At 45.2% G+C, this 25282-nt stretch overlaps 1 protein-coding gene across 1 annotated transcript in view; it reads left to right on the top strand.

The window, feature by feature from the left end:
- Window positions 1–794: 794 nt before the first annotated feature.
- The window catches only part of LOC142572156 (neuronal acetylcholine receptor subunit alpha-10-like), a 185071-nt gene continuing 160583 nt past the window's right edge, over window positions 795–25282 (top strand). Inside the window, exon 1 of the mRNA XM_075681067.1 lies at window positions 795–1912. Coding sequence (XP_075537182.1) covers window positions 1834–1912 — 79 coding nt within the window. The 5' untranslated portion in view covers window positions 795–1833. The remainder of the gene's footprint in view (window positions 1913–25282) is intronic.

Below are 25282 nucleotides of genomic sequence, written 5' to 3'. Positions count from 1 at the left end.
CAGCTAAACAAACACCTAATCTATTGTAAGCGCCATTAGTCATATAACTTGAAATGGCTTAGGATGACTTACTAAGGACCTACAGTTAATGCATACTTCACATTGTGAACACCCACACGCCCACACACTTGAGTCACGAGCCTGAGCGTGGCTGCACAAGGGCAGAAACGTCATCAGCATATCTCCACCAAACGAAGTTAGCCTGCAGCTAACGAAAACTGCAGCTAGTTTTTCCTACGCAGACCCCCGCCGAAATTACCAGCGCGCGTTCCGGTATTCATACGTCGGATTTCGGAAGTGCTGATCGCGCCGCTGCGCCGGCCATACGGACCAAACGCGAGCTGCGACACGCACCGCAGCGAGAAAAAAAACCGAAAAGACAGAGAGCGATGAACAGAATGTTCCCAACCTTCGAACTGACGCCCACAGGTGCCCACGACATTAACGTGCGCATCCGCGTTAATTTAATCATTTCGACGCGAACACCTCCTTTCGTGCGACGCTTCGGTTCCTATACGTACGTCCTGTCCAACATATCACCTTTCCGGAAACGCGGCATATCCCGTTTCGGTCTGCGTTTCATATTTCGCCGTCCCAATAACTCTGTTCCCACTTTGCATCCTCGCCGCCTTCCACCCACCCCTGGGCTTCCCCTTCGGCGCGCTCCCTCTTTCCATACCTTTCCGACGCAGCGCCCTACAGCGGAGCCCGTAGCAATCACGGCCCCGCGTCGCGCGCCGGCTGCGCGGTTTTCGCCGCCCCCCGCGAGCCTCGGCTCAAAGCCCGTCCGTCGCCTCGTCCGCGAGGACACGCTTGCTGCGACGGGCGCCTCCCGATCGCGCACTGTGCTGCCTCTTCCTCCTGCGGAGCCCACGTCACCTCTTCGCCTCCGAGCCTGGAAGAAACAATATGCTTCATCGTTGAGGGACCTCCTACTCGCCTCTCCGCACGCAAGTTTTCTCCTTCGGGTTCCTACTTCCTGATGCACAACTAGCGACAAAATATTCCTGCGCATTTGGCTTCCGCTTTACGCTGTATCCCACCCGTCGAAACTTGAGAGCATAGCTGTTTTTTTTGTTTTTTTGTTTTTTTTTTGACGGGTATAAGCTTCCGGCCCGCGTTGCGGCATTGTTCTTCGTAAGGGTGGCTGAGGCATCTTAAGTTGCTTCCTTTCGACTTCCTGGCTAGCTCAGCGTTTCCTGCACGTAGAGTTATTTGTCCTTAAGTTTAACCGGTCGATATATGGAGGCTTGATTATCAGACCGAGCAAGTAATATTCGTAAATATTTTTTTTAAAGAAAGGCTGCCTTCAGCATCTTGTAGTTTGGAAGCCAAAAAAGGATAGTCCGCACAGGGAACAAAATGTCGCGCCAGTTTGAAGCAAAGATACGTAACCAAAGCTGTGTTATATAAATTGTGGGTTCGGCTTCGACGACGAGACGACGAGTTTACGCTTGGAGATCCAGGGATTTTGCCACGTAGAAAAAGAAGAAAGAAAAGAAAACGCCCAAGTCCTCAAGTTCAAGTCATCGAGAGTGCAGTGATCGTTGGATTGTACGTTTCCGAGCTCGAAAGCGACATCGCAGTGCACTCGGCGATAGAGGAGGAGAAGGAGCACCCGCATTCGACGCAGTGATTGAAAGGGGTACGGACAAGGAGACGTGGCGGCGAAAAGTTCGCGAAGGACAATGTCAAGCAAGTTGTCTTCTTTGTCAGAGGCGGTCGCCTCGCCGCGAGAACCCGTAGTCTGCGTGTTGCAGAGATGGTCGATGTTGGGCGTCGAGACTTAAAAGCAGGAGCTGCCTTTCAACACCCCCCACCACCACCACCACCATGTCCCGATGGGGATTGATTCGAGCAGCCGTCGTATACGTCTGCTTGTGGACCGTCTCCCTGCTCTCCACGAACCTCGGTGAGTGGATACAGCTTTTGTGAGGTCTACTGTGAATAGAAACAGCGTTGCAATGTCTTCGGCGTTGCCGAAACCACCAGTGACGCAAGCAACCTAGTTTTTCACTGCTAACTGCAGCGCGGCGCGGCGTAAGCAAACGGTCGAGAAATTCAGCTTCTTTGTCGCACCACTACAGAAATCTACAACTTCGATGCCGTGATGAGCAATGTTTTGTGAAATAGGTTTCGTTCCATAGATCTACAAGGTACAAAGAGAGATATTGACGCGCTTTCAATTTTCCACACTTATATAATATCCCTACATGCACCCTTCCCTTCAGACTGGGTGGCGCAAGCAGCAAGCGTCTGTTACGAGTGATGTCTAGAAGAAAAATGGCAGACTTCATGACTATTCGCCATATGTAACCCGCCGCGTTGCATCGATGGGTTGACTTTTCAATTTTTATTGAACAGTGCTCAATAAATTAGGGAACAGAGTGCTAGCACTTGGTCACAATTGTATTACATTGTACTCGTAGCCAAAGTGTTGACACAGTGAATACTAAGGATTTATTGCAATTGATACGGGATTTCCTAGGTTCGACAGCTGCGCCTGCGGTCTTGTGGCCAGATTTTCTTCATTTTTTTTCTTTTTTGTCCTTTTATTTTTTATATTTTCTCGGTGCAAATAACCATGATGCCTTTTTTCCTCGATGCGAAAGTCAGTGAACTCATAACAGTGTTTATTTGTCATCAGACGAGTTCACAAGCGCGCATGTTTCGAGGTCCCTGACGCTTGATAAGAGTTGTGTGGGATGTACTTCCAGTGCGATGTGGTGACTGTACCAAACATGTAGACTACGCTTCCGGTGGGGGTGCCTTTGGTGACACTACTTGTGTGCTTGCGACTGTAGCGTGTGTAGTATACGTTGTTACTTTCACATATATATTTTCTTCTTTTTTTTCCTGAGTAACGTTCGAAACTTCGCGGTATAGCCGACCCTAAAAAAGGCCTACATTTTTATTTTTCTTGACTTAAAAATAAAAGAAGATCAGGGGTGCCTAACCTGTACCTTTGCTTGCATTAAACCGAATTCATAGAGTGGAGGTATACGTTTCATTTTTACTCACATTTCCTTCTATTAGACGCGACGTAGAAGAATGCTGACTTTATACTCTATACGCTCCGTTAATCGCGCATTTTTAGAAAGGTGTTATTGCGATTCCCAATTTTTCATTTTCATTAAAGCGGTGTCATTTCCTGATATTGTAAAACGCACTTAGAAGGGCAGTGAGCCCTGGAAGTACATAGCCTGTGAGTGGTATAATCTGATGAAATTAGATTTGTTGGCAACTGTTGTGGCCCACCGGCTTCTCCGCACACATTAAATTGTTCAATGAACAAAGGATGATAATATGAGGTGATATTGAGAACAGAACAAAGAAACGTTCCGGCAATAAAGTCAGAACGGAAATCTTTACATCGCATAATGCTTCAGCGTTTACATGAGAACAAGTGTTCTTATTCTGCTCCTTTGAATTCAACAAATCGGAGTCCCCCTAGTCGTGCTACCTCAGGGCGTTCTGCTTTTAACCTGAATCTGTGTTGTCATGCTTTTCTTCTGTTCTCGTGTTCCCCTCCCTGCCTCAATTTGTTTTTTTTTTCATGAAGTGCTGCCAACGTTTATACTATTAGCCAAGAGCTACAATAATCCAGTGGGAAAATAAAATTGTCTAAAAAACGAAGGGACGTTTTTTTCTAAAATCTTATTTATAAGCTTTCGCATATCCGTTCACGACTAATATAATGCGAGTTCCTGGCAGTTCTTAACTGTGAGTTTATTTTTGCCTGGTTAACTTCCCAATCTTTCCCTTATTACATATCTCTCTATCAGGTAAAAATTAAATTATGGCGTTTTATATGCCAAAACCACGATGGGATTATGAAGCACGCCATAGTGGAGGACTTCGGGCGAATTTTGATTCCCTGGCGTTCTTTAACATGTACCCGATGCCACGTATATGTGTTTTTGCATTTTGCCCCCATCAACATGCGGCCCGCCGCGGACGGGATTCGATCCCGCTACCTCGATCTTAGCAGCGCAACACCAAAGCCACTACGCCACCACGGCGGGTTCATTATTATGCAATAGCGCAGCTCACCTTTGCTCTTATGATATTTCGGGAAGTTCCTTATTTGCTCAAACAAGGCATGAACTAAAGACGGTGAGGTCGCTGTATTGTTATGATCGCGTAAGAAAACGTTCTCAAATCGCTTGCCAGGTTCCTACTCAATTATAGAACAGCTACAAGTTAACGCGGCCAAAGTTTTCAAATGAGCTGGCTTTGATAACATTAGAAATATAAACTAATCAGCGTCTGTTCGGTTCACTTCATTTATTTTCGCGCTTTCATCCGCTCAGCAGTACAACATAAACTGAAAAATGTCGCCCACTACACTATGCTTTACTATTTGAATCTATATAGAAACTTTTCAGCGACCATTCCAAATTTGAACAAAAATTCAGCGACATTCACAAACCTAGCTGTAGGTAATATCTCGCCTTTGAAACACGATTTTTCTCATTACTCTGCGCGCAACAAGGCACAGGTTTGTGAGCGCTACACTGTGCATGTCTGAGCGCGAAAAATGAAAAAAAGGGGGGGTGGGGGAGCTGTTATTGAACTCAAATTTAAGAAGATATGCTGACATTAATGAAAACCTGGGGATACTAGCCAGGCTGATTGCCTAGTATATACTACTCCATGTGCTCGGTGGAAAATAGGGGCCGGGATAACGTAAGGCTATTTCACTTTGATTTCTTCCCAAATCCACCAATATAACTCAATCATTGGTCCATTCCCCCATAGCCCTTCGTGATTGCCATGGTCTTAAACATTTTGAGAAATCACAGGGAGATAACAGCAGTTTTTAAATAAAAATAGAGTGGAGTACTTTTACGTTATCCCGGCCCATGGTTAAGTGGAGCTTCCCCGCGGACGAAGTGTGTTGCGAAGCTCTAAGCTCGAGTTTCAGAGCAAGTGCTGAAAATATAACGGCAACAGTCCCACTTAACATGCGGCAAGTCCAAAGGAAGGTCACACAAAGAACAAATTGGTGAGTATGCCCATTGAATTCCGTGCTAAAAGTAGTTCGCCTTGTTCAAGTTGATTGTGTAGCGATTATAACATGTTTGTTTCTTTCTATAGTGAAGTCGCGCCATAGAAGATTCAAAATACGAGTCACTCTTATATCTGGGACCGCACTGTCATGATTGTGTCACACTTGAGAGACCGCCGAGAATGACCTCAAGCGATGGTAGATAGCAGAGTCAGCTGTACTTTCGAGAAAGCAGTATCTGGTTTTGTGGAACTACATTGCTTCGCGCCGGCAGCGTGGTAAGCCTTAAAGTTGTCTTGTATGGCACAATGAATCGAAAACAGTGCAGCAGAGCACTGTGATGAAGTTTGTAGGTTTTAGTATATACGCAGTTGCATCACTGACAAGTTCTTCCGGCGGGCGTGGAGACATCAGCGACTTCACGGTCGCTCGAGCGTCAGCTAAATTACCAAGGCCAATATTTATGGCTCTAAACATAAAAAAACGCTACTCTCAATGCATCTAGTTCAGTAACTGTAAGTTCAGTGGTGGAGCATGGCACAGATAGTCATACTCGCTGACGGAATCAACATACTAACAGCAGATGATCTGTGTGGAACAGAGCCATCAATTTAAGTGTAATGGTGAGTACTGTAGGAGTTTTTATTAGGCTCAAGAGTGATATACGGCTACGTTGACCCAGAAGTATTTGTGTTGCTCTTGAATCCAGGCACTGACGTGAAAATCAATCAGAAAGTGAGTTGGTCAGAAAGTGAAGGTGGTCCGGTCGGCACTATAAATGAATCTGATAGGTCAAAGGGAGCAAGCTGCGTACTTCCGGATACGCAGCTTGAAAGTGTTGCGTTGCCTGACACTCTGCCAATAATCCACGCACGAGCTCTAATAAACTTCTACTGTGCGTCCAAAGATGTAGGGGTTCCTGTAGTCGAGGTGCCTACGAATCTTCGAGCCTCTGAGCCTACGAATTCGATGAACGTAAACACATGCAATGCCTTTTGATTGTTTGCTTTTAAAGACTTATGTTGAACTGAAAAATGCGCTATAATATATGAAGGCTATCGTAGGAGAACCTCCCGAACTTCCGCATACGTGTGCAGAATAGCATTCGTGGAGCCGCCACCAGTGCTGCTTGAGAGCATCAGAATATATTCACTTATTCTGCAGTTTTATCGCGATAGCGTTAAGGAGCTCGCGTCGCAGAAAAGCCGGTGTCGTCGGCGTCGGTGTCAGCGTCGGCGTCCGCGGCGTTGGCCGTGAGCGATAAATCACGGCAGGCACTACATAAATAAAAAGCAACTTCCAAGATGGGCTGGGTGGGAATCGAACCAGGGTCTCCGGAGTGTGAGACGGAGACGTTACCACTGAGCCACGAGTTCTTTTTTCTTTTTTATTGCCGGAAGTTTCACCAAGCTTACCGATGCTTCAAAGCGGGTACAAAAGCGCCTCTAGTGAACGCGGTGTTGCCTTAGAAACGAGCTGTTTCTAAGGATCAGGCATGCGTCCCTTGCTCAGGCGCACATTTCGTTGTCGCGCCGAACGCTGCGTTGCTCGACGCTCACCGCGTCCGATGCGGGGCGCGTAGTCGCTGCGCCGTAGCCCATTGTCTTACACCCCTTGGCGGGTCGACGGGAACGCTGTCGCGTTCCACTCTTGAAGGCGAAGCTTAAGCGTCCTCCAATTTTTTTTATTTCTTGTTCAAATATCTTTAAGTTAATTCATTCTAATGCCAATTCTAGAACTTGAGCTGTCTGTGTAGTCGGTCCATCAAAAGTCACATCCAGAAACTTTCAACTCCAGGTTACCGTGCAACCCCAGGAGAGCATCACCCATTTAATTATCTGGCTGTTTACCTACAATGCGCAGCATTTCACGGGGAGCATGTGACATTGTTCTTAATAAAGGCCATTGCCGGCGGACAGATGACATCGTTAGACCTCGGGATAGTAGAAAGGCCTCCATTAAGCTTCATAATTTCATAATTTATTTATTTCATAATTTATTTATTAGTAAAAATACAGGTAATTACATTAGCGTAGTATACATAAGGAGGTCCCATAGTCAAAGACTGCATCGAGACCTCTTGTTAAAGACACTTATGATGTTATAGAATGTTTAAAGCAACATTAGTACAGATGAGAGCTAAGAGCAATGTGAAAACATGTTTATAGCATATGAGTAATAAGAACACTTGTTAACAGCATGACAATAAAAAACAGAATAAAATTTAAAAATGTGGACAATATCAGTAAGTATTTATTATGAATGCTTTTAGTTCTCTTTTAAATTGGTATAAATTTTTTGCATTTTTGATTATAGGTGGTAGAGTATTCCAAAGCGATACCGAGGAAAATTCTGCAGTCTGTTTACTATAGTTAGTTCGCACTTTAGGTAGACAGAAATTATTATTAAGTGCAAATCTAGTGTGTCTATGAGCTATCAGGTCATTAGGTGAGAAGCAGATTGATGGTATTTCCATAGTCATATATTTATAGAATAAAATCCCTAGATTATATTTGGTGAGTTCTGAAATGGTTAGGATGTTGTTTTCATGTAGTAAGGATTTTCCATTTGGAAAGCGTGAACTGCTTGTAATAATTCTTATGGATTGGTTCTGGATTACCTGGAGGGATGCCAAGTGAGTATTATAAGTGTTACCCCAGCATATTATGCCGTAGTTATTATGAGAGTGAATGAATGAGTCGTATAGCGAGATTAATGTATTATGTGTAAAGTAGGGACGAGCTTTAATTAGAACGCGATTACCGTACGCTAGTTTCTTTTTGATGTGATAAATGTGATCTTTATATTTCAAGCTGCAGTCAAGAGAAATCCCAAGAAAAGATGGGCATGGACTGGGAGAGATAGAGAGTGTGAGCCAACAGTTAAAAAAGGGGAGGATGCCGAATGTTGTTGATGTGAGGAAAATACAACAAATTTAGTCTTGGTGGCATTAATATATAGATAATAGGTCAGCATTACACCAACTTAAAACATTTTCTAGGTCAGGATTTAGCTTGTTAATAAGAAGTGACATGTTTTTTTTTTATCAGAGGCAAATATGGTAGTATCGTCAGGGTACAGAATGCACTTAGTAGACAACAAACAGTTAGGTAGGTCATTGACATAAATCAAAAACAGTAGTGGTCCTAAGATGGATCCTTGAGGGACGCCAATGTTAGTGGTTTGTTCTCTGGAATAGACATTAGACACATACACTATCTGAACTCTGTTTGATAAGTAACTATTTAATAGTGAGAGCCCAGGACGACGAACACCGATAGCCTCAAGCTTAGCAAAAAGAATAATAAGGTTTAAGCAGCCAAATGACTTTGTTAGATCAATGAAAACTGAACCTGCAAATAAACCATCGTCGATAATTTTTTCTAATTGATCAGTTAATAGGTATCTGTAATCTTGCGAGTGGGATATGATGGTGCTGACCGAATCACCGTATATAGATGCCAAGTTGCGTATAACGGAATTTGTTCTCATGCGTGAATACAAATCTCTAGGTCAATGAGACACATGTTCAATAGAATGAGGCTTGATACACCATTTTGTGCACATGTACGATGTGGGTGAATCCGTTTCACCGTCCGTTGTGTTAATGTACACCGATCCCTCGAGGAAGCAGTCGAACATCTAGGGGTATTTTAGGCCCCTAGAAAAATACAATAAAGTCAAATATTAGGTCAAGCTAAGGTGATAGATGAGTGCTCGCGAACGTCTAAGGTTTGGTGGTGGTGGTGGTAACAACTTTATTGACACTCTGCTCAGTTATGACCTGGCAGGCCCGAGTCCTAGAATGGCCCCTCACGAGGAGCGACCCTTTCGGCCCAGGCAACGAGGGCTTTTTGTACTTTTTCTTCCGGCGTTCTGAGCAGCTCTTCCCACGTCTGTTGTGAGGGAGCTGGCAGGAGCGACCTGGGAGGGGGTAAGCCCTCGCACCCCCAAAGAATGTGATTTTGGGTAGCCAATGTTTGATTTGTGCAATTTTGACATATTGGGTTCCATTGCCCGTTGGTAATTATGGATAGCCAATGTGGGTTGGGGAACGATTTAGTTTGGATTCGACGCAGGATCGAGGCTTGCGCTCGCGTGAGGTTTCAATGTTATCGCCACCAGAGTTTTAGTAATCGAAAAATTGATTTAAATGCAGGACACGGTTAGAGGTTCTACCAGTACATTCAATGAGTATAGCCGGATGACGAAGGCATTCCTAAGTATAACTCAATCGCTAGTACTCAACCACTCGTAATAAAATGATCATTGTGTTGTATTATAAGACGAAAAACATGATACTTGTTCAGTTCTAGTAGTTCCTTTATAAAAAAAAAGTTCATCGAAGATTACGATACCGCCTACTGCGAAATTTGAGTGCAGCTCTATATGTGTACATGTTTTGATATCGCCATGTATTGAGGCATCGCACCGATCACCGCACCGACTGGCAGGGCCGTAATATTTACCGTAAAACGCTTGCGAAGAACGCTATGCGCGAAGGCGAGCTTTCTCGTTCTTTTTTTTTTCCTCCCGCGCGGCCTGCGCCACTGCTGCCCACGGGTGCGCGGACGTGAGCGCCATCCGGTGGTCTACTTCAAGGTGACTTCCTCCACTTTCCTCCTCGCGCTCTCGTTGCTATCACCATCTTTCACCCGCCGCTACGCTCCGCGTTCGCTCTTTCATCGTTCGCTGTGCTCTTTCGCTCGGTTACGCCGACGAAGGACGCGGCATGACGACACTCAACGCCGAAAAGGGCGCTAAAGAGCTGCGCTCTAAAAAAAAGTAATTGACGCTACCCTTGACAACGACGCGGGTGATCGATAGGTTTCGTTTTCTTAACTCTGCACCGGCCAAGGTTTTGCGTTTCAGTAGTTTCGTTATCGTGTATTCCTGCACTGGTTTCGCTATCACGGGAAATTCACGCATGCTGTAATTTGCAGAGAGACGCCCCGTCCATGGGATGTCGCGAGATCGCTGAACGGTCTACGCCACTTGACCAAGCGTAGCTGCAGCGGTGAATCGAATGCTCTGTCTTGGCTCGGTTTCTCCATGGCGCAGCGCATTTGCGTTTCGCGTAGAAAACCACAGCGCCGTTTGTCGGGGGCTGTTTCACTTAGCGATGGCAGTAAAAGGCGGTGATTGCGAGTGCAACATCACCACTGCCCGCTCGCGAACCGGGCGATTTGAATTCCTCTAATGATATGCGAACCAGATATCTTCTCGCAAACTAAATCTTGACACAAAAGAAGCGCTGCGAGGTTTTTGGAATGGTATTTTAACAGTCCACGTCGGCTTACTATTTGCTTTCGCTGTCCCTATAATGCGCACAAGAGCCTCGTAAGTCCCGTTCTCGGACGCTCACTTGATGTCGCGGAGGAGGGCGTTAATTATGGTAAGTGCTGCTTTTATAAGGTTGACGCAGCCCGTAAGGCGAATCACACTTTTCGTGTCTGCCTGAATACAACGCTTGTGCACCGCATTTTCTACCGCATCATCATAATGCAATTATTCAATGTTTAAATGCCGTGCATCAAGCCAGGCGCCCTAGAAAAACTCGCGACTGTTTTAGCAAGCGCGACACGCCTATATGTGAGCCGAAGAGATAAAAGGCCAGGCGTCTCAATTTCGCCCTCTAGCCCTTGATACGATGTGCTAGCAGTTTAATTCAATTCGCTAGACGCTGTCGCATTAATGGAACTTCATTTACATGAACGTAGTGAGCTAAAGAAATGTTGCGATACCTTACTGACGCATTCATATAGACGCGGCTATTGTCAGTATCGACGCTGGCTATGTTATTACCCGACATTATAGCAGTATACAGTCGTGCTCGTCCACACTATGCTAAAACAAGCGCGTCAGAACTTCAACATTTCCAATACAGCTGAACATAGCTACCAGACGATAGGAGCTCTGTCTGATGGAGATTGCCAGTGTTGAAGCAAAGAATTGCACCAACATGATTGCAGCCATTTTCAAGGCAGTCACTTTTTCAATTGGAATAAATATATCGATCATTGTGTAGGTGCTTGCGTGGGATACGGAGGAGGATTTTCGCAAGACACTCTAGAAAGCTAGACAGGAAAGAGACCTTTGACGGAGAAAGAAAGAAAAATGGAAAGAAAGCAATTGCTCTGAACACACGGCAAAGGCTGAAAAGGTCTTTTGCTCTAAACGAAGATATACGTCGCGTTCGCGTAAAGGTGGGTTAAAGTACGGCGTTGTCGTATTTCTTTTGGCAGCTGCGGGGAATTTATGCGAGGTCAGGAACATTTAATAACACCATTCGTCTACACAGATCCTCGCTCAATCCTTGATGTATTGGAGTCTCCTTTCTATAACTTCCAACTTTCAGAAAACACGGTTCTCTCAGTACTGGTTAAAAAACGGCGGCGGTAAGGATAACCTAAGCTTTCGATTTCTACTGTTTCTTTACGTAATGGTTGTGATAGCCAAAGCATAAAATGCCAATTCCTGTTGAGAAGGCCGTCGGTTTCCTAAGCAGGGTGAATGCGGGACGCTAAAGGACAACTTTATGGTTGAGTTATTGCCTCTCTGACCGAGGAAGGGCAACAAAAGATGGCATAGCTATGTCTGTTTGTTTTGTTCGTCCACTCGTTCGTTCGTTCGTTCGTTCGTTCGTTCGTTCGTTCGTTCGTTCGTTCGTTCGTTCGTTCGTTCGTTCGTTCGTTCGTTCGTTCGTTCGTTCGTTCGTTCGTTCGTTCGTTCGTTCGTTCGTTCGTTCGTTCGTTCGTTCGTTCGTTCGTTCGTTCGTTCGTTCGTTCGTTCGTTCGTTCGTTCGTTCGTTCGTTCGTTCGTTCGTTCGTTCGTTCGTTCGTTCGTTCGTTCGTTCGTTCGTTCGTTCGTTCGTTCGTTCGTTCGTTCGTTCGTTCGTTCGTTCGTTCGTTCGTTCGTTCGTTCGTTCGTTCGTTCGTTCGTTCGTTCGTTCGTTCGTTCGTTCGTTCGTTCGTTCGTTCGTTCGTTCGTTCGTTCGTTCGTTCGTTCGTTCGTTCGTTCGTTCGTTCGTTCGTTCGTTCGTTCGTTCGTTCGTTCGTTCGTTCGTTCGTTCGTTCGTTCGTTCGTTCGTTCGTTCGTTCGTTCGTTCGTTCGTTCGTTCGTTCGTTCGTTCGTTCGTTCGTTCGTTCGTTCGTTCGTTCGTTCGTTCGTTCGTTCGTTCGTTCGTTCGTTCGTTCGTTCGTTCGTTCGTTCGTTCGTTCGTTCGTTCGTTCGTTCGTTCGTTCGTTCGTTCGTTCGTTCGTTCGTTCGTTCGTTCGTTCGTTCGTTCGTTCGTTCGTTCGTTCGTTCGTTCGTTCGTTCGTTCGTTCGTTCGTTCGTTCGTTCGTTCGTTCGTTCGTTCGTTCGTTCGTTCGTTCGTTCGTTCGTTCGTTCGTTCGTTCGTTCGTTCGTTCGTTCGTTCGTTCGTTCGTTCGTTCGTTCGTTCGTTCGTTCGTTCGTTCGTTCGTTCGTTCGTTCGTTCGTTCGTTCGTTCGTTCGTTCGTTCGTTCGTTCGTTCGTTCGTTCGTTCGTTCGTTCGTTCGTTCGTTCGTTCGTTCGTTCGTTCGTTCGTTCGTTCGTTCGTTCGTTCGTTCGTTCGTTCGTTCGTTCGTTCGTTCGTTCGTTCGTTCGTTCGTTCGTTCGTTCGTTCGTTCGTTCGTTCGTTCGTTCGTTCGTTCGTTCGTTCGTTCGTTCGTTCGTTCGTTCGTTCGTTCGTTCGTTCGTTCGTTCGTTCGTTCGTTCGTTCGTTCGTTCGTTCGTTCGTTCGTTCGTTCGTTCGTTCGTTCGTTCGTTCGTTCGTTCGTTCGTTCGTTCGTTCGTTCGTTCGTTCGTTCGTTCGTTCGTTCGTTCGTTCGTTCGTTCGTTCGTTCGTTCGTTCGTTCGTTCGTTCGTTCGTTCCTTCCTTCCTTCCTTCCTTCCTTCGTTCGTTCGTTCGTTCGTTCGTTCGTTCGTTCGTTCGTTCGTGCGTGCGTGCGTGCGTGCGTGCGTGCGTACGTGCGTTCATTCGTTCATTCGCTTTTTTTTGAACGTCTGAAAGAAATTACATGCTCCCATGTTGCCGCTCTTCACCTGCCGGATGCTCTGACCTTAAAACATTCGAATACCTGTATGAACGATATTCTTTTGTAATCTCTCACTTTTACGGGCTCCTGGAGGTGTGTGTATGGTGTATTAGGGGCTTTATATGTAATGAATGCTTCATTTGAGGTCACAAGGCGAATTGACTCATTAGCGACATCACCCGACACGGTGGCGTAGTGGCTTTGGTGTTGCGCTGCTAAGCCCGAGGTGGGTGGACCGAATCGCGGCCGCGGTGGCCGCATTTCGATGACGACGAATTGCAAGAATGCTGGCTCTCGCGTAACCGAGAGTAGATGTAAGCATGAAATGGCTACCGGCAAAGCAGATTGGTTGGAGATTATACCATAATCTTGAAATGAATACAGTGTATATTCGCAATGGTATGCCCCACCACATCACACCGCACCAGGCCATACTGCGCACTGGTTCATATGAACGCGATAGATTTCTGTCACAGACAGATCCTCATTGCAAGTCTCGTGTATCCACGGTGTGCCGTACGCTACCAGCTTGGACGCTGCCGGATGCCGGACGCGTCGCGGACCTCAAAGAGCGCTGACGTTGAAAAGAGCACAGGCAACTCTGGCTCAACGCGAAAAGATGACAATCAAGTGTATAATGCCCTGTATTTGCCTTTTGAACGTCGCTATTAGTAAAGACAAATAAAATTCAGCGTACTAGAAGTTACAACTCGAGTGATATTGTCAACAAACAAAATTGGAAGAAGTCGGAAGCAATATTTTTTTGTAACTTGTTTTGGAAGTAACTAGCGTATGTAATGCTGTCTTGACTGGTTGCCCGGATGATCTGGTTTTGTTCTCGGAACTTTCCCGGATGTTCTCGTTTGAATGCCTGGATAACGGCTCTGGCTTTAGGCTCAGGATCATTCGAAGGTCGCCGACAACGGGAGCGAAAAGCATATCATGCTTAAAAACAGCCGTGTAACATGCATTAGGTGCACGTTGTCAAAATTAGCCTTGAGTATCCCACTACGGCGTGCCTCATGGCCATACCGTGGCGTTTCCAGGTAAAACCCTACAAATTTAACTTGAGCCGTTAGGTTCCGTGTGCTACGCATAGCCGCGCATCAGTAACTACATATAATTTCGAAGTTAAGATACCATACAGTGTCTATACAACTATTGTATATAACTATACTGTACATAACTATACAGTAGCCTTCGGTTGTCCCGCCCGATCCGGTTAATAATGAACGATTGTGTGTACACGATTGATTGTGTGCACAGGACAAGTGGGCCATGGCCCCGCCCTGGCGTTCTTAGGGAAGGGGGAGAAATAGGTGCACAGTTGTCAGTTCAACCTCTGATGAGCCCCTTTAGGGGTTACTTTTGCCTGTTATTGAGCACGGCATTGCGCTGTCTACAAGCTTCGCTTACAATAATCAGTATTGCTTAAGATAATAATGGAGATTTCGCTTTAAATTAGGTGAGGACAATGTGTGCAAGTAGCAGAAGCTTTACTCGTATTATCCACATTTTCAGCATCCTAAGTTGATAATGGCTGCAGCTGTGGAAAATGCGCAATGCAAGTTTTACGTAAAGAATATGTTTCATTTCAAGGTAGAGACTACACGCTTTTGCGTAAATAAATAAATAAGCCGCAGGCTAAGCTTTTCAAAAAAAAGAAAGAAAAGAAATAGGAAAACCAAACTTTCTGCATGCTGATAAAGTATTGGAAAACGAACCTACGGATTTATGATTACGCGACAATAAGCACGTTTTGGATTTCGTCGTAAAACAAGGCGTTAATATAATTTTTCGCACCAGATTGTGTTAAAGTTCCTGGTGCACGGCTGAAGGTTGTTTAAAATAGTGTAGGCAAAAAACACATAGATACAATGTAGTCGTGTGATACGCGAGCAATAAATACACAACAAATACTATATGCACTGGGTGCTTTTCGTTTCTCGTTTAATATTCGTGTAATATCTTAGCGCGGACAGCACGCGAAAAAGAAAGTCGACGGAGGAGGTCGCTGCAAGATAGTTCGGCCACCTTGACGAAAAGCCCTGCGTACGCCTGTGAGGCTGTGCCATATTCACAGCAGAAAGTTCGCCACGTTGCGCAGCATCCCTCCCATTGCAACACCGACCTTCCCGCCATTGTTCTGTACTGCCTCCCCAGCAGTTCTAGCTAATTGCTTCCAAGGTTATTGTTGGATGGATACTGTGCGATTATAACAGAATACGCTCTACCCAAATACGCTCGCTGCAGCATGCGAACGCGCTGCCGTATACGCTGCTATCGCGGACGCTGTCTTTTCGGAAGAGCGTGCGCCGAGTGCGGCGGTGGGAGACGCTATAACCTACCGCGACATGGTCACGTGTTGGGCCGGTTTTTTCAAAACGAATAGCTTTCACTGGCTTTGTTTGGGCAGTTTTGTCAGTGGTCATACCTTTCACCGTCGATGCAAAAGCGCCGATCCAGAGGGCATGAGCTATCGCGCGACAGAGTTTCAAGGCGCGTCCAAGGGCTCTGGGGTGTTCGAAGGTTTAGGTCCTGTTTAAACGCTATGCTGAAGCGCTCGCGAAGGACAGCCCTCTTCTTCTTCATCCGCCCTCTCCCCCTATGCTGGCTGCGAGAGAGAAGGATAGCAGTCTCGGATGAGTCTGGAGAGGAGGATGTTTGCCTCTGAAGTGCTCTTGCTGCTGGAGAACAAACACACATGTGGAATCGGCTTGAATGTATTATCACCTACACTATTGCGACAGAGGCGCTGTTTAACGGTCAATTGTCTTCGGAACTAGGCGATTAAGCAAAAACGCTACCTAAATATCTTCACTGCAACAAATGTGTGCTTTCAAGTGCATCATTCTTTTCATAAAGCAATAAAGCTTTCTATAGCAGCAATTGGCGATTCGCTTACATTGACAATCATCGGGGATTGTTACTGCATATATATATATATATATATATATATATATATATATATATATATATATTTGCTTCCATTTTATCCCATGACACTCGCTTTTACTTTACTCCCTCCCTTCATAACGACACTGATCGCATGGGCCAGAGTTCCTCTATATTTCGTTCCATCAGTGTATTGTGTGCCCGGATTTCGGCCATATGTTTTTTAGAGAGCCTATTCTGGTTTTTTCTGGCAAGCATACAAATTTTCACGGAAAGTGCGAAGAAGAACCTGCCAGAAATATACATTGTTTAGACTCCGGTGCACAAGTCCCTGCTGCGGAATGAGGCAACCGGCGCCTCAGCCCGAGGTCATGTTTAGTGGGCCTTCTCACTGCAGGACGGGCGAACGAAAGCGGTTGAAGTCCTGAAAACATACTGTGATATTCTGCAACACTACAGGCTAGATAGAAGACCTTACCCGTCACCTCAGCCCAGCCTAACTAGGGAAGAGGCAGTAACCCTCAGGAAACTGCAAACCAACAGCTACGTCCAAAGTATCCTATTGCACCGAATCTCACCTACTCAGTATTTATACTTCTGCACGTACTGTAATGTTCCAGACACACTATCCCATATGGTACGGGGGCGTGTCGGAATATGCATAGCACCGCAGACACACAGACACTAACCGAAGAGCAGTAGGAGGCATAACTATCAAACGCGGACCCGAAGAGACAGCGCAGCCTCCTCGAACGGGCACGGGAGATGGCCATGGCCCGCAGCTACCTGGTATAAGGAGGCCGCCCACACAGAGCGCAGAGTGTACTTGCTCAGAACAAAAGTGCATCCTCTCTCTCTTCCGTTATGATGGAAACCACGCTAGTGTAATGCATTTTTACGCAGAGATAAACAGTTTAGGAATGAAGTCCGGTGCTAGTTGGAGCGTTTAAAGGGTATTGCTGACTTCTCAGACTCCACCTTCAACTCAGCGCAGCAACCATTCTCGAAAAGGTAAAAGAAGAAAGAAAACAAGAGAGGTCAACGAGAGGCACGATTAATTTGTCTCTCAGTGAAGAAAGGAAGGAAACTTATTGCCGCAGGTACTCACAGGTCGCCAGATTCAGCGACTGTTTAGACATAATTTGCACACCTTCGTTCACTATCTTTTTCCCTCGTGCGTAAGCAACTCCTGTTACCACAAGCAACGAAGCAACTAGCGTAGAGTTTCATGAAATGGGCCATAACTTAACGTGGTCATGAAACACTGGCCACGACGAGCCCACAGTTTTCCGCGTCTGTCTTAGAGCACGCGTCTAGCACAACGGTGTGGCCTTAGACGGTCGTTCTGCAGTTCACGAGTTAGTTCCTTTCCTCTTCTTTTTCTCCTCCTTTTCTTCTTTCAACAGCTTTTTAGGCTGTAAAGAGATCTCAGCACATTCTCTCACGACACTGCTTGCTTTCTTTATTTATTATCTTATTTAGTCGGAACTTCATGTTTTCATTTTCACCCGATAACTTCGTCTCTACTAGTGAGCTAGTCGACCTTGTCAATGTCACCTTTCTTTTCTATTTGTTCTTCAAGATAATTTGTTTAGCCAAATATCTTTTCGTTCTTTTTTATAGCGACTATATAACCTTTCACGATTGATGCTTACAGTTAAATATGTGTATTACAGTGTGAAAATATCCAAGATGATGCATGCAACTCACCTAAAGAGACGTCACCTTTGCTGCATAGCTGTTGTCATCTTAGACGTGACCGTTATCCTAGGACCAAGAACCAAGTGGCTTTTCATCGGAAATACAAGTGAAAAAAAAACTTAACGACGCTTCAGCTTTAAAAAAATTATTAAACAATGTTGTGTCACGTGCCAAAACCGCGATCTGATTATGAGGCACGCTGTAGGACGGGGAGAGGGGGAACCCGAAATAATTAGGACCAGCTGGGTTTAATTACGTGCCCCTAAATCGAAGCACACGGGTGTTCTTGCATTTCGCGCCTATCGAAATGGGGCCACCGCGGCCGCGATTTGTTCCCGCTAGCCCGGGCTTAGCAGCCGAAAAGAGGCTTAAGTGGAACGCGATAACATTCAAAGATTCCTGATTGCTTCTTTCGCTTTCCGGCAACTGCAGCTTATGCAACAGTAATGTTTATCAGGAAACGCTGGTGGTGAACGCTATGCACTAAGGCGAGCTTTCTTGTAAACGCGTCCGCTTGCGTGGGCCAATCCCGGAAGTTGTGCACACCGCGCCAAAAAAAATTACATAATTTTTATATTTCTGTCATTGTTTCGTAGTTCTATATTTAGCTCTGAGAAGATTTAACCAAAAAGGCATGCGCTGTGTGTGTTTTGTTTCATGGCATCTGTTTGTGGGTTGTCATTCTCAAAATTACGAGGAATACCTTTGTCAATAATGCAAGACAAGGCATGAGCAACTTTAGCGATACAATGTAACCCGCGATATACCGCGTGTCATGTAGTAAGGCCTAACCTAAATATATACGTCATTTCCTGCTCATGGACAACTTCGCCAACGCCGACACCGGCACCGGATTTTCTGCAACAAGGGGCCCTTAATGCTATCGCGTTAATAACGGACTCATCGGGTAACTAAACGGACTTCTACGGCATTTATTTTACTCTTCCTTTATTCGTTTTCTTTTTCTGCAGTATCATGCGAAATACAATGTAATGACCTCCTTCAAATGCAAATTGTCCACTTCTTCGGAGATTTCTGTGAATTCCTTAACTGTTGAGATTTTAAGCTTCATTCCCAAAGTTCATGGCCGCCGATATGCAGATGATGTCGTTCCCTATTTTTTTTACCTGTATATTCGTGATAATTTTTCACTAACGCTAAAAGCCCAAGCACTATTTCACATCAAGGAAAATCAGAACTTGTTAACCTTTATTCCTAATCACGAATAGTACATTATACAAAAAACAATACTATGTTTGTGAGTAAGAACTTATATGTATAATGTATATTCATTAAGTAATTAGCTTATTGAACTATACCCCCAATTGAAATCGAATTCCGTGGTACAAAGGAACGCTACTACTGACTTTGCGTAACGTTTACTGCGCAGAAATTATAATTTTAAAATATAACACTCAGCCTATCAAAAACGATACGTTGGACTTAGTAGTTTGTATAACTCGTTGCGGCTTGTTCTTTGTGGGTTTACCCAGAAAACGTGTTGCAGAACAATCGCAACTAGAGTTGGACGCAGTAGTAACATATAGACGTGAAAGATCTGACAGTTTGCTTTAGGTGGAATTTGCTTCCAAGACAAAGTGAATATGACAGAGCACGCAGATTCTGCTACAAGTGTCAGAGATTAATCCGTGTCATAAGTTCGGCATGCGGGTACGAGAATCGTTCTAGCCGTTACTCGTATATCATAGCCCAAGTCACTCTTTAAGGGACCCATCGTAACATACAATACGCTTGTCAAAGCCGTCTCGTGATTGCGCCAAGTGTCGAAACTGTCAGAAAGAGAAAGTAGAACAGCTGTAAAACTGATCTTACAACAGAAAAATTGTCTGTGGAATAAGCAGAGGGTTTCAGTGAGCTTTTGACAAACATGTTCCGTTCGCTGCCAAAAAAGCGGAATTGGGAAAGCGGCAATTCAAAGACGCGTGTGTTTGTTCTTTTTCGTCTTTTTTTTTTGCGTTAGCGAGAAATGCGAAATTCCGTTCTTTTTACTCTATGCCAAAAATGAACAGTAGACCAGTGGCAGCAGCAAAGGTACACAAATGCAGAATGAAAAAAAAAAGGAACGAAAACTAGTAAGAAATTGTTAGTCGCGCGCGAGATACACAGAACGAAGGCGCTGTATTACCAATTCCGGTATATATTCTGTGGACAGATTAAAAATGTAGTGCGAGGATAATTTTTCTGCGTTGTTATTGTTTTACGAGTTGCCGCAAGGTTGGTGCATTCTTCTGCCGACATATTGTAGTCGATTCCGTCTGCAACATTGTCGACCACACAGGCTACGTACTTATTTTCGTGTTGACTCAAGCTCCAAGATGGAATCCGTTATAGAGCGCGGTTTTACTAGAGTAGCAACGAGAGGAAGTACAAAACAAACAAACAGAACAGAAAACCCGGCGAGAGCAGCACGGAGAAGGAAAGACGCAAAGCGGATGTGAGGAACACGGCCGCAGAGGCCACGTCCTCCACGTGGGATTGTCTTTGACGGTCCGTAGGAAAGCCTTCAGGAATGAAACTTAAAACTCAACTTTAAAGAAAAAAAAACAACGACGAAGATCTATGCCCATACTCCTGTCCAGCAGCGGTTTGTCGTCGCTGGAATGAAACTATCCGCGTCACCGCGTTCTTTTCGATTCGGTGACTCAACGTATCAGTGCTTACGACGGACTGGGATTTTCCCGAACCTTCCTCGATATTCTTTTTTTTTCGTGGCTTTCAGTCTTCGGCTTGTCTTGGCGTACAATCTGTTGTACCTATACCTTTTCCAACAAAGTGCTGAAAGTATTACTCGAAGGAATTTGGTGTTTCGCCGAAACGCATTAGTTTTTTTTTTTTTAGGCAAATAACACGGAATGTTTTTCTAACCATGCCTCGTCTTTTCCAGCATGGTGAACTAAAGAATGCGGCGGACTTATGCCGCTAGAAAACGTCTGGAACTACACATCAACGTCGGCGCACATGCCTTCCTTGCAGAGCCGTGTGGAAGCGGCCATCGACGCGTACCCGACGCAAAAACAAAAATAAAAATAAATAAACAAATAAATGCGCGTTGCAGACGCAGCTGCAAGCTTCGAACTGCATTTCATATCGCAGTTACGTTTCAGCTGTCAGTATAGTTGCATTGCCGTTGCTGTTTTGGGAGCCTTTCTAGGAAGGAAGAGAATTCAGGTTTAGCCGGCAAAGAAAGCACAGAACCGCTTTGTTTGATGAGGCGTAAATGCGCTTCGAAATGTTAAGGTAGACGCAGTGATGCGAAAGCTTTTGCTTGAGTTAATTCGTAAGACGCGCTGTTATCGGTTATGTGGCTCCAGAAAGTGAGAATTGATAAAGAGAGTTCTAGCCCTAGCTAGCCTAACTGAAAACACCTTCCCAGAAACACGCGCATATCGGATGATTTCCAAACGTTATCTGTGGCACCATCACAAAAGCCTCGGGGCACTGCGTCGTGAAAACTACGAAGTAACTAAGCCTGTAAAAAAAATACCTAGAAAATAGGTTCATTTCTTTTTAATGTAGAGAATCCTGCGTGTACTTAACAGGCGTTGTTCTGATGCTGTTTGTCTGTTTGTTATCGCATTGTGATCTCTTTTGGAAGTGTGACGGCAATAGAATTTTCTTCAAAGAATAAGCTCTGGTGTAATTTATTCTCGACCTCATGTTCTTCCTCATTATATGTTGTTCCAATCGTTCGCGCTATATATATATATCCAAATGTCCGAGATCACTTCTTGGCATGTCTGTTTAGAAGTGTGTTGGAAACTGAAGTCTATTTTTGAAACAAAGTTCTCTGGTTAGACAAAACGACGTTCATCAAGATATATCAAGTGGAGACCAGAATATGTATATGCCGGACGTATTCTTTATTGCCTCTTTAAACATAAACGCCCGGTGAATTGGCGGAGGCGTCGGCTGACCGCGGTTTCTTTTATTGCTCCTTATTTGCTTATTTTTGTTTCTTCTAGAGCATATTCGACATTAGTCCTTATTTGTTTATCGTACAATTATTTTAAGCCTGCTATAGCTGTGGTGCCGGCCGGAGCGTATTTCTATAGATTCGTTGTACAATACCCGCAGCGTGCGTAGAATCTGTCCCTTCATGCCAGGTGTGCACAGGAAACATTCTAGCATTGACTAACGCACTGTCGCTCCATTTTCTGCTCTGAAGCCTTCCAGATTAACACGTCAAAGCGTGAAGGCTCCGAGCGTATATGGCCAGAAATCGCAGATGTCGACCGCGTAATTCTTTGTAGTTAGGCACGTGCCATGTCGCACCAGAGCAGGTGATGCCATCTGGGCTTTTCAGCAATAGGCACCGACTTGTCAGTTCAATACTTTCAGATCAAACTGAGCCGCGTATACAGAAGCAGCAACGAAGCAAAGAAACATTCCCAGGTTGTTTTAAGCATAGCGCGCACCACTCTCAAACTTAACGCTGAGCAGCATTCAAGTCTTCGCGCATTCTTCCTTTAGGCACAGTTAGGTTTCGAACTTTCTGTTTATCTTCGTATGACGTTGGCTTCCCTGACAAGTTTGAGGAAGTGCCTTTCTTCCCGTCAGAATGACATTTGCATTTAGAGCCATTTCTAGTTTAAATCCCGTGTCCGCTTTCTTGTCTCCCTATATTTTCCCGTTTTAATTCCTTATCGTTTTCCTTTCGCCTTCGTTTGTTCCTTCATTCTCTTTGCCACGTGAGATCTCTTAAGATAATTCTCTTCCATAAACTACTTACCTAGAGAAGATTTGCATGTGTGCGGCAAGACATGCTCAACAGAAGCCTCTCCTCGACTGACAGTATTCCCAATCTCTCTGGCTCACAAAGTGGGTGGCTGCCTTCATTCAGCCTTAGTAGCCTTCTCCGTTGCCTAGTCTAAGAGGAGCAGCTGGATGAGGGGAGAGAAAGAGGAGGATATGCTCGCCTCCCGCACAAACGGGATGTCCTACAGTTGACCCTGCGGTTACGAACCATTGGGGAAAGGACAGAGTCCAACTACGTATCAAAAGCAAATCTAACAAAAACTACCAAACTCAGATGACCCGCTGAAACTGTAGTGTGAATTGAGCGTATCTTACGACTACCAGGTTATATTGCACCAATCTCACGCCAACGCCTCTAGCAGACCGACCTCTCGCTTATGCAGCAAAAGCAAAGCGGGTTATATATTGTCATCACTAACTGTGAAATCTCTGTCTCCTGAGAGACCAGTCGCGAAAATATTTACCTGTGTTCCAGCTTCAACCGGCTAGCACAGGCATGACAGGTGTTGACAACGCATGCAGCTTACAAAGCGGCTGTCATTGCGTTCGTAAAGCACGTACGACACTTCCACAGACATCCAAAGACACTCCCTAGGGATCGCGACACGCAAAAAGTTTTGGGCATACACTTCGCTTCTCATTTGGGACTTACTTCGGCAAACTGAAGGACTGCGGCAGAATGGAATGCGATAAAGACGAGAAGCGTAGCAAAAGGGACGTCTTCCTCTTTTCTCTTCACATCGCTTTCCATCAATAAATGCTGCTGGTTTCCTAACGGTAATGATTGGTCCTTTCATCTTATGAGCCAACAATAACTGTAGTAGGAGTGCTTACAACCCAGCAAAGCCGGCCCAAGTAAATGCAATTCTGCAATATGTCTGCCTGCTTTTAATAACCGCGGAAATATGCGCGTGGAAACGCTCAGCACGGCAGCAAGCATATATATCTTTATACACAAGTCATAAGAGAATAATAAAATAGAAGTATTATAAAGATACGAACTTATGCAGGCATTAGCTCGAAGAGTAACCGAGTGTCTACGCAAGAAGGCGGGAAAAAGGGAAATAAGGGAAAGACAGACCGAGAAAATAACGAAATCGTTTTGTTCGCAGATTTAACAGGGAGTGGCGGGCTAGTGGATGGTCGATATTGGAATGCATTACATTGCCGCGCAAACGACAACGGACAAAAAAAGACAAACGTAGGACAGGCGCGAATCCGCGCCTGTCCTGTGTGTTTCTTTTTTTTTTTTTTCTGTCCGTTGTCGTTTGCGCGGTTATAAGATGCATTCCAATATTGTTCACAGATACCACGCGTGCAAGGACAATGCGAAACACTGAAAGCAGTGTCGCTCGAGATTTGTGATCGAAGAACACACAGTGCACTCGGCGTCTTGTGCAAGGCAGCTCGCAATACCGTGACTCAATTGCACAAAGTGCACACATTCTTCTTGCGGAAGTCGTCTTCACTAAAGAACGTTTGGTCTCTCTCTGCAGTCATTCGTCCTTATCGACGACGTTGACATGTTTGCTATGCTGGTACTTTAGCGTCTTCCCTGGGCCAGTTGCAAGACCTAGTGGCAATGGGAATTTCGTTGCGAGCTACTTATTGTATTAAGCTTGTATTGCTTATTGTATTACTTATCGTCAACCTCTAATGGGACTTGCGAACGTGCGTCTGTAAACCTGCTCAGCTTTATTTAAGGCGCTTGATATGCCAAGAAAGCAGACATAGAGAGATGTAGTGATGCAAGTGTTCATTTTGCTTTGTTCCTCTCCTCCTATGGCATCTTACTGTTAAATTCTTCTAATGTTGCCTTTCTCGAGGCGTAATTATATGTTTATTATAAGACAAATACTGTAATTATTTGCGCACTTGCATGAACGAAATAATTTAGGATACTACTAAAAAATAATCCGAAAATAGTTACCAATTCGAGTGGATGAGGAAAAAAAGAGAACACACAATGCTTTGTCCGCATCGGTTCCCGTTTTTTGGGAAGTTTCTGACCGGATTTTTTGCTTGTGGGTGTCCAATTTCATCGTCGAAGGATCCGTGAGGTTGTTAGCTCCAACTGGATACCAGATTGTTGCCAGTGAGTGGACTTTGCCAGTGAGTGGACGCCAGTGGACCACAAGAGCTCCTGGCGAAAAACCGCTCCCGGCCTTTTGGCCGCTCGGTGAGACCTCTTCTTATGGAATACACTGTGCAAGGGGAGGAACTACTCCCCGACGATTTTCTAGAGGATTCCGGCCGGCAGTTAGCCGGCCAAAAACACCATTTGATGAAATCGTCGAAAGACAGGCCCGGCAATGGAGCCAGGCCTAGCGCGGTGCCCGGGCACAACGATGTCACAGCACCGGATCTGGTGTCAACAGCCGCATTATTCGTCGTGGAAGAATGCCGCAGCTTCCCAGTGAGGACATCAAAATTGTTATCAGAGCTAGGGGTGGCCTGAATATATCCAGGATAGGCCCGACTGGTAGTGGCTGATGAAATATACACCGCTCCTTGCATCGAGGATTCGAAGCCTGAAGCGGACACAATCTGTCCTAACTATCAACAGAATGTCGTCGTGGTCAGTACCCCCGAGGAGGAGAACGCAACCAAGAATGTTAGGATCAAGAATATTTTGGTGGCGGGTCGTCTGCACGAGGTAGCGGCATACCGCACGACACCACATGCTACGTGCAAAGGAGTAATACGAGACGTTGCCCGTTGTGACGGGCCAGAGGTGTTGGTGCGCAAGGTTGTTAATGCAAGAAACCCCTTAGCGCTGGCAGCCAAGAGGATTAGGGACACCAGCACCGTCATAATTGCCTTACGGATACCGAGTACC

The sequence above is a fragment of the Dermacentor variabilis genome, chromosome 2, assembly GCF_050947875.1.
Source record: "Dermacentor variabilis isolate Ectoservices chromosome 2, ASM5094787v1, whole genome shotgun sequence".
Classification (NCBI taxonomy): Eukaryota; Metazoa; Arthropoda; class Arachnida; order Ixodida; family Ixodidae; genus Dermacentor; species Dermacentor variabilis.
This window is presented reverse-complemented; position numbering and strand designations above follow the sequence as displayed.